We start from the raw sequence: 12,501 nt of genomic DNA, 5'->3' as shown, positions 1-12,501 counted from the left end.
AAAAAAAAAAAAAAAAAAAAAAAAAAAAAGACAACCCTCAGAATGGGAGAAAACATTTGCAAATGAAGCAACTGACAAAGAATCTCCAAAATTTACAAGCAGCTCATGCAGCTCAATATCAAAAAAACAAACAACCCAATACAAAAATGGGCAGAAGACCTAAATAGACATTTCTCCAAAGAAGATATACAGATTGACAACAAACACATGAAAGGATGCTCAACATCATTAATCATTAGAGAAATGCAAATCAAAACTACAGTGAGATATCATCTCACACCGGTCAGAATGGCCATCATCAAAAAATCTACAAATAATAAATGCTGGAGAAGGTGTGGAGAAAAGGGAACCCTCTTGCACTGTTGGTGGGAATGTAAATTGATACAGCCACTATGGAGAACAGTATGGAGTTTCCTTAAAAAACTAAAAATAGAGGGTTTCCCTGGTGGCGCAGTGGTTGAGAGTCCGCCTGCCGATGCAGGGGACACGGGTTCGTGACCCGGTCCAGGAAGATCCCACATGCCGCGGAGCGGCTAGGCCCATGAGCCATGGCCGCTGAGCCTGCGCATCCAGAGCCTGTGCTCCGCAACGGGAGAGGCCATAACAGTGAGAGGCCCACGTACCGCAAAACAAAACAAAACAAAAACTAAAAGTAGAGCTACCATACAACCCAGCAATCCCACTACTGGGCATATACCCTGAGAAAACCATAATTCAAAAAGAGTCGTGTACCAAAATGTTCATTGCAGCTCTATTTACAATAGCCAGGACATGGAAGCAACCTCAGTGTCCATCAACAGATGAATGGATAAAGAAGATGTGGCACATATATACAATGGAATATTACTCAGCCATAAAAAGAAACGAAATTCAGTTATTTGTAGTGAGGTGGATGGACCTAGAGACTGTCATACAGAGTGAAGTAAGTCAGAAGGAGAAAAACAAATACCGTATGCTAACACATATATATGGAATCTAAGAAAAAAAAAAAAGGTCATGAAGAACCTAGGGGCAAGACGGCAATAAAGACACAGACCTACTAGAGAATGGACTTGAGGATATGGGGAGGGGGAAGGGTAGGCTGTGACAAAATGAGAGTGTGGCATGGACATATATACACTACCAAACGTAAAACAGATAGCTAGTGGGAAGCAGCCGCATAGCACAGGGAGATCAGCTTGGCGCTATGTGACCACCTAGAGTGGTGGGATAGGGAGGGTGGGAGGGAGGGAGACGCAAGAGGGAAGAGATATGGGAACATATGTATATGTATAACTGATTCAGTTTGTTATAAAGCAGAAACTAACACACCATTGTAAAGCAATTATACTCCAATAAAGGTGTTAAAAAAAAAAAAAACGCCTCCTTCTGAGTGTAGGTTTACCTGAGATGAAGAGCATAGTTCCTCGGGCTGCAAACCAAGCAAACGTAGCCCACAGCTGGGCGCTGCACTGTGGGCCCCCAGGGTGGGTGTTCCAATGGAGAGAAGAGTGGGGAACAGAAAAGTCAGGGGAATGCAGGAATGGAGGGAACAAGGTTCTCAGGGGCTCATCAAGGAGCCAGGGAAAAGCCCTCCAGGATGTCCGCAGGGGTACGGTGCGGGAGGCGGGGTGGGGAGGGCGGGTACCTCAGAAGGGAGTAGGAGGGCCTGGGAGGAGGTGGGAGGGACTTCCGGAATAGCCGCTCCCGTGGGCACCAAGAGCAGTAGCTCCCACGGTGACGGGGACTGTGGGGTGACAACAGAACAAGAACACATAGGGTGGGTATTCTATATACATGCCTAGAAGGGCATGACTGATCTTTTCCCCTCATTCCTTTCGCATACCTTTCAAAGTTCTTTTAACTGAGGCAACGAAAGAGGTAAAACCCCATATTCTCCACAAATAAAAAAATTTTATATTTTCTCAGGTGAGAAACAACTGAAATTATTTATGATACTATGCATAAAAGGCTACTGACCATGGCGTTAAATTTAGCTTAGTGCCTGAAATAGACTCAAAATGGAAAAAGCATATTTGCCAATGGAAAATTAGAGATCCAATCTGGTAAGACTCTAGAAAATAAATCTGAGTAGTGTCTCCCAACAGGAAAATTCAGAAGAGTCAGTTGTATATAATATTTATAGATATAATATTTTAATGGGCTAAAAACAGTGTACAGGAGGCCAGTGTTTTACCACTTGGGATAACTTAGAGAAAACAAATGAAGGAAAACAAGTTTCCTTCAGTAGAAACAGTGTGCAGAAATTTATTGCCAAATAAATTGGAGAATTGCTTTATAAGTCATACAACTCAATTAAGAGAATTTTCTGATATCTTTTGCTGTTCCTGTATGTGTTCTTCACCATTACCTTCTTAAATGTGGGAACACCATTACCTTCTTAGCTTGTTAATTTCGTCATTCATTCAATATTTAGAGACACCCAGCACTCAGCTAGCTGCTGAAAGATACAAATCAGATGAAAACTCCACCTTCGAGAAGCTTCCAGCTAGTTTAGGACAGGACTGTAGATAAATAATTGATAGCAGACTCTGGATGAGACAGAACTCCTGATTCCTGCCCACGAGTTGCTCCCAGCTGAGCAGGTAGACAGATGAGTGACCATGTATGTTACAATATCAGAGACCATGAGAGCTCACAGAAGGAATACCTAATTCTGACTGGGGGAAAGAAGAGACAAAATTTGCAGAGGTGAGCCAGACTGGAGACATAAGGCTGGATAAGGACAAAGTTTGCCAGAGCAGGGAAACAGTGGAAAACAGAGAAACTGAGGCACAGTGCTAGAACATTCATCATGTTACTTCATGATGATGCAACTGGCAGGTACTCTGTCCTCGGTGAGGAAACTGAGGCTCAGAGGAGTTAGGTGACCTGCCTACAATCACACAGCTAGTAAGTAGAGCTGGGATCCAATCCCAAGTCTATTAGGCTCCAAAGACACACCACACTCCTCCCAAGGGCAGGAGGGTTTTTAGCCACAAGAGGAAGGAACAGGCATGCTGTGCTCGGAGAGAGGTATATAGTCTGAGTGGGGGTAGGGAATAGGGCATATGGAGCACAGGAGGATGAGAAGCAAGGTGAAAAAGGCATGTCAAGAGCCCCAACCAAGGGACCTCCTTGGTGGTCCAGTGGTTGAGAATCTGCCTTCCAATGCAGGGGATGTGGGTTCGATCCCTGGTCGAACTAAGATCCCACATGCCATGGGGCAACTAAGCCTGGGCACCACAACTAGTGAGCCCACGTGCCACAACTACTGAGCCTGTGCTGCACTACAACTAGAGAGAAGCCCACGTGCCACAACGAAGAGCCTGTGCACTGCAACGAAAGATCCTGAGTGCTGCAACAAAGACCTGACACAGCCAAAAATAAATAAATATTAAAAAAAAAAAAAGCCCAACCAAGAGTACCAAGAGTCTAGGGGGCCAAGCCACAGGCAACAGGAGCCTTAAAGGATGTGAACAGAGGAGAGACATGGTCAGTAACACTCAGAAGGACTCTCTGGTAGCAAGTGAGGTGGAGTGAAGGGAAGCAAGGTTGGCGGCAGTTCATGGGCTACTGCAAGCGTCCGAGTTAGAGGTATTAAGGGCAGAATTAGGGAACAGCACCAGGAACACAAGAAAGGAGGCTACCTTGGGAGATTTAAGAAGCTGAATCATCAACTTGATAATAGCCTGGACTGTGGGCAAGAAATTGAAAAGGTTTCTGTTTGGAGTGCTGTATGTCTAGGTAGATGATGGGGCTTCCATTCATGAATATAGGGAATACAGGGAGGAAGAGTATTTTAGGGAAAGGAAACTGATCTCTGTTTTAGACACACTAAGTGTGAGAGGATAGTAGGGCAGCCAAATGTATAGGAAACAGGGGGGAAAATAGGTCTGGAGACCTGGTAAGAAGGCTGGGCTGGAGATGGTGATATGGGAGCCAGCAATGCACACAGAAGTGCAGGTGCATCCTTGGGTGTGGATAAGGCTGCCTGTGGGCAATGAGAGGCAAGAACCTGAGGATGGAAATGTTGGCAAACACCAGCATCTAAATAAGCAGTGACAGGAGGACTAACATGAAATGGACAGTGGTCATGAGAGATACAACGATCTAGTTGAAACTGAGCAGAACCCTGTGGGGTCCTCCTCGGCACAGAAGTCTTTCTGTGTCCCCATTTCAAAGGGCAGATTCAAACAGTTACTAATTCGAGGAGTGAGGGAATGCAGAAACAAAGGAAAAACAGTCAAGAAACAGTAGTGGAGGAAAGCGGAGGGTCCTGGTTCCTCCTCAAGGGATATACATAACAATCTGATACAAATCTCTGAGTTCTTCTACAGGAACTAAGACCCCCACCCAGGTGGAGGATGGTAACTTTAGGCTGAGCCTAAGCACATGGCCCCAGACTGGCTGGAACCAGAAGGTCGATGACTGAGATTCCTGGAACACCACCCTGTTACCTCCCCATTAACCAATCAGAGAAAGGTTACACACCCTGCAGCTCTCCCCCTAATTCTGCCTATAAAAACTCTTCCCCATCAGGGGAGTTTGGGCTTTTTGAGCACAAGCTGCCTATTCTCCTTGCTTGGGGCTGCAATAAACCTTTCTCTGCTCCAAACTCCACTATTTTGGTTTGTTTGGCTTCACTGTGCATTGGGCACACAAACTTGAGTTCAGCAACAAAGCGATAAGGGTATTTAAAAGAAGGGAGCTTTGGTTTGGTTTGAGTTTGGAAGATAAGGGGAGGCTTCCTAGAGGAGGTGATATTTGGGCTGAGTCAACGAATGGAAGAATCTGGAGGATCATAGAAAGTATTATATATGGGGAAAGAGGGAACAGGTACTCCAAAGGAAATGATGTTAGCAAAAGTGTTGGGGATGGGGGCGGTGGTGCGTGGTGGAAAGCAACGTGCACACAGCTGCAGGCTAAAAGGAAAGTAAAAATGCATAAAGCAATTTTGGGGAGCAAGCCTGGAAAGGGAAGTTAGGGCAAGCAGGCGGTGGTTTCTGTTTCTTGTCTACCACTGGCTCCTGACCACTCACGGGTCACCTGGTTTCAGCCCCTTTACAACCCTTCAAAGCTGAAAGGGTTTGATGAAAGTTAAGTAACTTCAGTTTGGAGCGTTCTCGTGGCGTGGGGAAAAGATTACAGACGTGGTGTCAGCATTCTCATTCATGCCTAGGTTCTGCACTTCTTAGCCAAGTGACGTGGGCCCTAGCCTTTTGAACTTCAGCTTTACGATACATAAAGTATGTGAGCCAGGTGTTAAACCGGTGTCTCGGCTCCAAAGCCGTGCTATGTGATGCTGGGCTTGGGACTCTGCAAACCACATTTCCGCTTTGCCAGCTGCTTCCCGCTAGACTCTGCTAACAGTGGGGCTACAGGGAGACTGCAAAGCTGGAGGAGGAAGCAGGGACTTATTCCTTCCTGTTAGTTCTCCATCTGCTAATCCGCTTGTACCGCCCCAGCAGGGTTCCTCGTCCATCCTGTCGGCAGGAGCTCGTACTAGCAGAAGCGGCCGATTCCGGTTTGCAGTTTTTCCGAAGCTCACAGAATCAGCAAGATCACTTCAAGGGCTTACTGTTCCCTCTCCCTGCCTCCAGATATCTGAACAGCCCACCTGCTCACTCCTTCAGACCTTCACTCAAAATGTCATCTTCTCAGCAAGGCCTTCATTGGCTACCCTGTTTGAAATTCCAGCCTCTCCCCTGACTGTCAGCCTCCCTTTGCTGCTTTCTCTCAATAAGTACTCACCACCAACTGATATCTCTGCTGATTTGTGTACTGGATGCCTGCCCCCACCAAAAAGTGAGCATCACAAAAGCAAGCGTTTGTGTGCTTCGTTCAGTTGTGTCCCCAGTGCCTAGAAAAGTGCCTGGCCAATGGCAGATGCTCAATAAGTATTTGTTGGATGAGCGAATGTCCAGCTAAAACAATATTAAGTTTCTCCCAAGGGAAGAGGACAGGTATTCCCTCATAAAGACTGAATCAAAGAAATATTGGCTGCTCAAGAGTGATATCCTACTGAGTATTAAGGAAAGGGCTTATTTTCCAAAAACTACCATTGAAACAGAGTGGATATTCCAAAGACTCGCTTTTAGGCAAAAGCATCCACGTGCTCTCCATTCATTCTTTTAGAACATTCCTTAAAACAAGGCCTTATAACAATCATTTTCACAGAAAGGATGAAGTTTATTTGAACCTGGAAAAACTGTTTGAAAAAGATACAGAAGGATGAGTAGCTTCTGAAGAGATGCGGCAAATAATTATACTTATGCACTGACTTTTGCACAGTATCCATTCCATTTCAGCTTAATACTGGTAACACTAGCCTGAACTTTTCGGATAAACTGATATCACAGTGTTTTACCCAAAACAGATAAATGGTTAGTAAGCAACTTCCAACTCTAATTTCATCTTAAATTGTCTCCACACAGAAGGAAACATTTAGTAGTTCAAATAATCTAGGCCAAGGATATTATTTTCCAAGAGCCTAAAATAGCACCCTTTCCCTTTAATTGTTGAGCTTTCTGTGGAATGTTGTTGTACATGCAGCCACTAGATTAGAGGATAATCTTCCCTAGGTTGGCTTGACCCAGTTAGATGATGTCTCCTTCCAACACATGTTGCTTCATTAGTAATCAGCACTCACAATTATTTGTGTTATAGTCGATCTACTATCATCTACAATTATGGAATTTTTATTTTAAAAGTTTTTTGCATTAAAGGGATTTGTAAGGAATGAGGCAGATCTAAATGTACATAAGAGAAAAAAAGCAAGTGGCAGAACAATATGTATCTATAAAATGCTACCATATATTAAAATATTATGTACACAGGAGACAGGAAAAAGCCCAGAACATATATCAGTTTCAAAACAGTGGCTACTGATGAGGAGGGAGGGGGGAACCAGATTTTCTTTTTGAGGGGAGAAGTGTTAAAAGGGCCTAAGCCTTATTTATAACATTTTTTTTAACATCTTTATAAAAATATGGAACACTTCACTAATTTGCGTGTCATCCTTGCGCAGGAGCCGTGCTAATCTTCTCTGTATCGTTCCAATTTTAGTATATGTGCTGCCGAAGCAAGCACGATATAACATTTGAAATTTTAAAAGGAGAATGTGTTCATGTATTACTTCTATAATTAAAATGTAACTTAAAAAAAAAGAATGTTTTGTGAATATTAATACTAAATTTAAAAATGAACAATTTCTCATGGCTACTTGGTCTGCCTGGTACCTCCCATGCTCCTTCTGGAAGTGGCTCTCACACTGCCCCAGAGATCCTGCCTACCTGTCCCTTGCTCTTCTACCTGCTCCCACCCCGACTCCCAACTGCCCATGATAATTCCTTTATTTCTTCAGTAAAAACAAAAAACCGTCAGAGGGAAGTTCCCTCATCTTCCCATCTACAAAACTGCGTGCCTTTGTGCCCCTTTGCTCCTTCCCTCCTGCTTCGGGGATGAAATGTCCTTCTCTTAGCAGCATTTGCCCCTTTCCCTTAGCATTGAAACAAATGAATTGGAAACTTCCACACCCCTGCAATAATTCTTCTACCACTGTAGCTGGTCTTAATCTCTTTTGCCCCCCTTTTCTCTACCTGTTAAATGTCAAGGGTTTTAAGAGTTCTATACTAGGCCCCTTCTCTTCCTTCTCTGAAGTCTCCCCTTAAGTGACTTAATCCAGTGTTTCAAAAATGCTGAAAACTCCCAGATGGAGATTCTCCATCCCACACCCAACAGGACTACATTTTCATAGGCCCACTTGGTAGTTTCACAGGTATCTCATCTTTCCACTTGGTAGTTTCACAGGTACCTCAAATTTACCATGTTCAAAACTGAAACCTTGATTCCCACCCAGCCCCTGAATCTATTCCTCCCCAAGTTACCCACAATTCAGTAAATGACATTATCTTCTGTGCAGCTGGTCAAACCAGAAACGTGGGAATGAGCATTCTTGACTTCTTCCTTGGCCTTCACATCCAATCTAATCTAAGTCCTATGCAATCTGTCCATTTCTTGCCATCTCCCCTGGGCTCTAGGTCCAAGCCACCACTTCTGGCACCTGAATTACTGCAAAAGCCTCCTACCCAGTCTCCTTTCTTTGTCAAACCCTCCAATCATTCTCCACAAAGCCATCAGAGTCATCGTTTTAAAATGTAAATAGGAACATGTCAGATCTCTTAAAAGTCTTCAAGGACCTCTCACTGCACCTGCAATAAACACTAAACTCCTTACCTTGGTCTACAAGACCCTCCTTACCTCTCCAACCTCATCCCCTCCCCTCTCCCCCTCTCTCTTCTCCAGTCCCATTGGCTTTCTTTCAGATCCTTAATCACACAAAACTCTCTCTCTTCCTATCTTTGGGCCTCTGCATATGCCACTCCCTCTGCCTGGAATGCTTTTCCCTCCCCCACTCTTCAAATGGCTGCTCTTTCTCATCGATCAGGCATTGGCTTAAATGTTAACTCACTGAAATATGTTCCTTCCTATTTCTTTTTTAAATTATAGTAACCCGTTCATTTCTTTCCCAACACTTCCTGTCTTATAATCATTTGACTGTTCATTTTTTATTGTCTAACTTCCCCATCAGAATGGAAGCACTGTGACGACATGAGCTATGTCTGCTTCATTCACTACTGAATAGTCTGTGACTCGCACTTAATAAATGCTCAATATTTGTTGAAAAATAGAAGGCCATCCCATTAGGAAAGTCAGTGAAATTTTAACTGTGAATTATAGAATAGTGCTTTACCCATGTCATCATCAACCCCATAAAGGTCTATGAACTGATATCTCCAACTGAGGCTAGATTCAAGAAATATGACTTAGTGCCCTATATGGGCACAGAGTCCTGCAAGGGGTGTGCATGGAGCCAGCGGTGGGGCAGGGGTTGCTTTGGCAAACCAAAGGACTTAAAGGGGCCTACTGTGACAGTTGGTTCTCTAATCAATTTTGTGTGGTGATTCTGGTAAGCTGAGTTTATTCCATCTTATAGCTGACGAAGTTGAGACAAACTAACCTTTAAAAAACCAAGGTGGAGGGACTTCCCTGGTGGTGCAGTGGTTAAGACTCTGTGCTCCCAATGCAGGGGACACGGGTTCGAGCCCTGGTCCGGGAAGATCCCACATGCTGCAGAGCAACTAAGCCCATGTGCCACAACTACTGAGCCCATGTGCTGCAACTACTGAAACCCACACACCTAGAGCCTGTGCTCTGCAACAAGAGAATACACCACGAGAAGCCCGCACACTGCAACAAAGACCCAATGCAGCCAAAATAAATAAATAAATAAAACAAATAAATAGAAAAATAAAAAACCCAAGGTGGAGACCAAGCCAAACTGTGAAGAAGGCAAAGCTTGGCTCCTGCACTCTCCTTGGCTTTTCAGTGCTTTGTCTGCCAACCCCATGTCCTCTGACCATCAGGCCTTCTACAGTGGCAGCTTATCCAGATTTGCTTTTGGATCCTTCAAGTACAGTGGTCTCAAAACAGTGTCAAACTCCAAACTTAGCTTCCTTTTTTTTTTTTTTTTTTTCTTCAGTAGGACCATGCCCCTTGGAAATTAGCTCATTAAACTAACCTTTCCTAAGGTGACGTTTCTCATACAGATCTGCAGTTTACCAGGACACTCTGGAAGTATACCTGTGACTACAGAACTGACTGCTTCCTCCACCACAGCAAGCCAAAGTAGAACTTAATCTTTGCGAGAGTTGTTCAAATAACAGTCCCACTGGCAGTTGTTATTATTATTACTAATTTATACAAACTGTCCTTTAGCTATAACATACTCTCTCATTTGGTTATCATAATAGCCCAGTGAGACAAGAAAGAGAGACAGTTATTATAGTTCTTTTACAGATAAGGAAACTGAGATTGAAGGAAGTTACTTCTGAATATCAACTAGCAAATGAACAGATCCTAGCCCAGGACTCCAAATCCTTTTTCTCCATTCAAATCTTTTTCCAACATCAGTTTGCCTCCTTCGGTGGCTCCTGAAATTTGTGTTGAGGGGAAGCTTTACCATGAATGAATCTGGTCCTAGGTCACCGACCCTGGTTTATGTTCAGGGTCTCAATCTGCCTTACTCTGGATAACCTCAAGTAGTTTATCTGTTGGTAAAATACTGCCCATAAAAGGTGTTGCTACAGATTTTCTCATTAACAGTTTTAGTATAGATTAAAGAGATTAGAATTCCAAAATATCCAGTAATTTCTATTAGCCCTAGACCACAATGATTTGAATCTGAGAAGCTTTGGACAAATGGTATTAAGAATCTTTAACTGGGGTTAAGGAGGTTTATGTCTGCGGACTGCTAGTTAAAATTCAAGGTTCCCATCTTTTAAGTGAATAGAGCCGATGGCAGACTTGACTCTCTACCTGGTAGACAGGTGGTCACAACACATTTGACACTGAAAATTGATCAGTGAAAAACCTGTCTCACCCCACCCTTAAGAGCCGAGTGGAAACATTGGAACCTCAGTAATTTGTTTCTCTGGAGGCTTAACTATATGTCTGATTTACCCAGTGAACTCTTGCTGGTTTTAAACATCATCTCTCATGTTCTGTATTAAAATGCACTAATAACCAAGACATCAAGATGACAACAAAACACACCTGACAGCACAGCTGATTCACTTGCGTTTTATGGGTTATCCTCTATGGATAGAACAGTTTCCCTCAAGTTGAAAAGAAAAAGAAAAGCAAATATCTACTCCCAACAGATGCTGGGGCATAAGGAGTAAAGTTCTGTACTTTTCACTCTCTGGAAACAGACTAACGTAAATGCTCTCCAAGAAATTTTTACAACAATCTCTTTAGTTAAAGTTAAAAGACTTTTCAACGCCTTGGTTTTGAGTATTTTCCGTGGGAGCACAGAGAACATGGTGGGCCAGGCTCACGGGTAGGGAGGGATCTGAACAGGGCGCGCGTTTCCCAGCCCGCGCCTCACCAGCGAGGTCGCCGACCAGCCTCCAGCTGCACCACCCGGGGCCTAGCCCCAGCCCACTTCCCGCCCCTGCATTACCGGCGCCCGCGCCAGCCCCGCCGCTTCTTCCTCCTCCTCTTCCTCCTCCTCCAAGGCCGCTGCCGCCGCCGACAGGGACTCTACGGGGTCTTTGCGTTCGTAATGGGTGACCCGCGCTCCGGTGCTGGGATTGACCGGGGTTTGGAGACTGCTGGCCGCCAGCTTCGCTGCTCGGTGCGAGGCGGCCATCACCACGCCACCGAGGCCTGAGCGCCCGCGCTGGCCCGGGGCGTGGAAGCCGGCGCGGCAGTAGGCGCCCGATGGCTCCTTGCTTGGGGAGGTGGTTACTAGGGGTCCGGTAACTAGGGACGCTACAGGTGCCGCAAGGGGCCAAAAGTCACTCAAAACCGGCGCCCGCTGCGGGAGGCCCGAAGTGGGGGCCTCCTGGATAGCGGGAATCAGTATTGAATCTTTGCTGGTTTAGAGGGCTGGTGGGCAGAATAGGGCACCTCTTCCCCTCCTTCGCGCTTCACTGCCTAAACGCAGGCTTCTCACATTATACTAATGAAACGACACGTTTTGTGAGTGAAAAAGCGCATTTTTATTCATTGAAATAACCTGTTAGGAGGAGACGGCGGCGACAGAGGAAAGCTGGGGATGTTATTACGTTACGGCCTCAGGACTGGAAGGTTTGCGTGCCGCTATCCAACATGGCTCCCCCGGAAGCCAGAGAATGGGAGTCCAGTACCTTCTACTCTGATTGACTTGAGAGCTAGCAGAAATCGACCAATCCGGAGGAGGCTGCTAGCTATCCCTTCTCGGCTGACCAATAAAAGCCCAGAGTTGGGTGGAGCCTGGTCCACCCACCAGTGAGTGAAAGTGCAAGTGTATGGACCGCGTGTTTGCTCCTTGAGTTCCTCAGCTTTATAGTGGTGGGGGTCGAAGGGCGAGAGCGCCCAGCAGTAGCCACAGGCAAGTGTCATCTCCATCTCACCCCCATTAACATCTCCCACCTGGGATGTGGGTGCTTCAAATGATGCCTTCCCTCTACACCACGCGCCTGGAAGAGAGGCCTAGCCTTAAAATAGCAGGCGTGGTGCGGTCCAGCCACCTGCTACCTAAAGCCCCTACCTCCTGACGCTGAGGCTACAGCAACTTTCCCCTCCCTATTCTTCAGCTTCCTCCCGCTCCCTGCCCTACAACCTGCCACCGCCACCACAAAAGTAGAGTATGCAGCGCGCAATGTCTAGAACCCTTCTCTGAGATCTGAGCCCTTTATACCAAGTCTTCCTTGTTCGCTGGTCTGGAGTGTGAGCACTTGCAAAATCCCCTATTCCCTCACCTTCTTCAGGCTGCTCTTTGTTTTGACTGAGCATTTGCTTCGACCACTGGAACAGATGCTGGCTGGATTCTGAGTAGAAGCCAGAGTTGAAAGCCCATGAGGTATGGATGCCCCAAGTGACCGGAGAAGGGACTTCCAGTCATTTGCATGCAGCTGTGGCTGCACGTCCCCCTCTTGGGATTCGTTTTAAGTCCGACCCAAAACCAGCAAGACA

The 12,501-nt window shown here is 45.5% G+C and overlaps 1 protein-coding gene and 1 non-coding gene across 4 annotated transcripts in view; both read right to left on the bottom strand.

Moving 5' to 3' along the window:
* FAM161A (FAM161 centrosomal protein A) overlaps nt 1–11,287 on the bottom strand; it is a 31,442-nt gene extending 20,155 nt beyond the window's left edge. For 2 of the 3 annotated variants that reach the window (XM_029232453.1, XM_029232455.1), the window contains exon 1: nt 11,006–11,284. In XM_029232453.1, the coding sequence (XP_029088286.1) occupies nt 11,006–11,194 (189 nt within the window). In that variant the 5' untranslated portion in view covers nt 11,195–11,284. Of the gene's footprint in view, nt 1–11,005 lie in introns of all 3 variants that reach the window. The other variant, XM_029232454.1, reaches the window with a different exon arrangement.
* Nucleotides 6,965–7,071, bottom strand: LOC114901160. Its single transcript, XR_003795042.1, has one exon. It is a non-coding gene; the product is annotated as a U6 spliceosomal RNA (small nuclear RNA).
* Nucleotides 11,288–12,501: the final 1,214 nt, after the last annotated feature.

The sequence above is a fragment of the Monodon monoceros genome, unplaced genomic scaffold, assembly GCF_005190385.1.
Source record: "Monodon monoceros isolate NGI ecotype Baffin Bay Population unplaced genomic scaffold, NGI_Narwhal_1 Super_Scaffold_19, whole genome shotgun sequence".
Taxonomy (NCBI): Eukaryota; Metazoa; Chordata; class Mammalia; order Artiodactyla; family Monodontidae; genus Monodon; species Monodon monoceros.
This window is presented reverse-complemented; position numbering and strand designations above follow the sequence as displayed.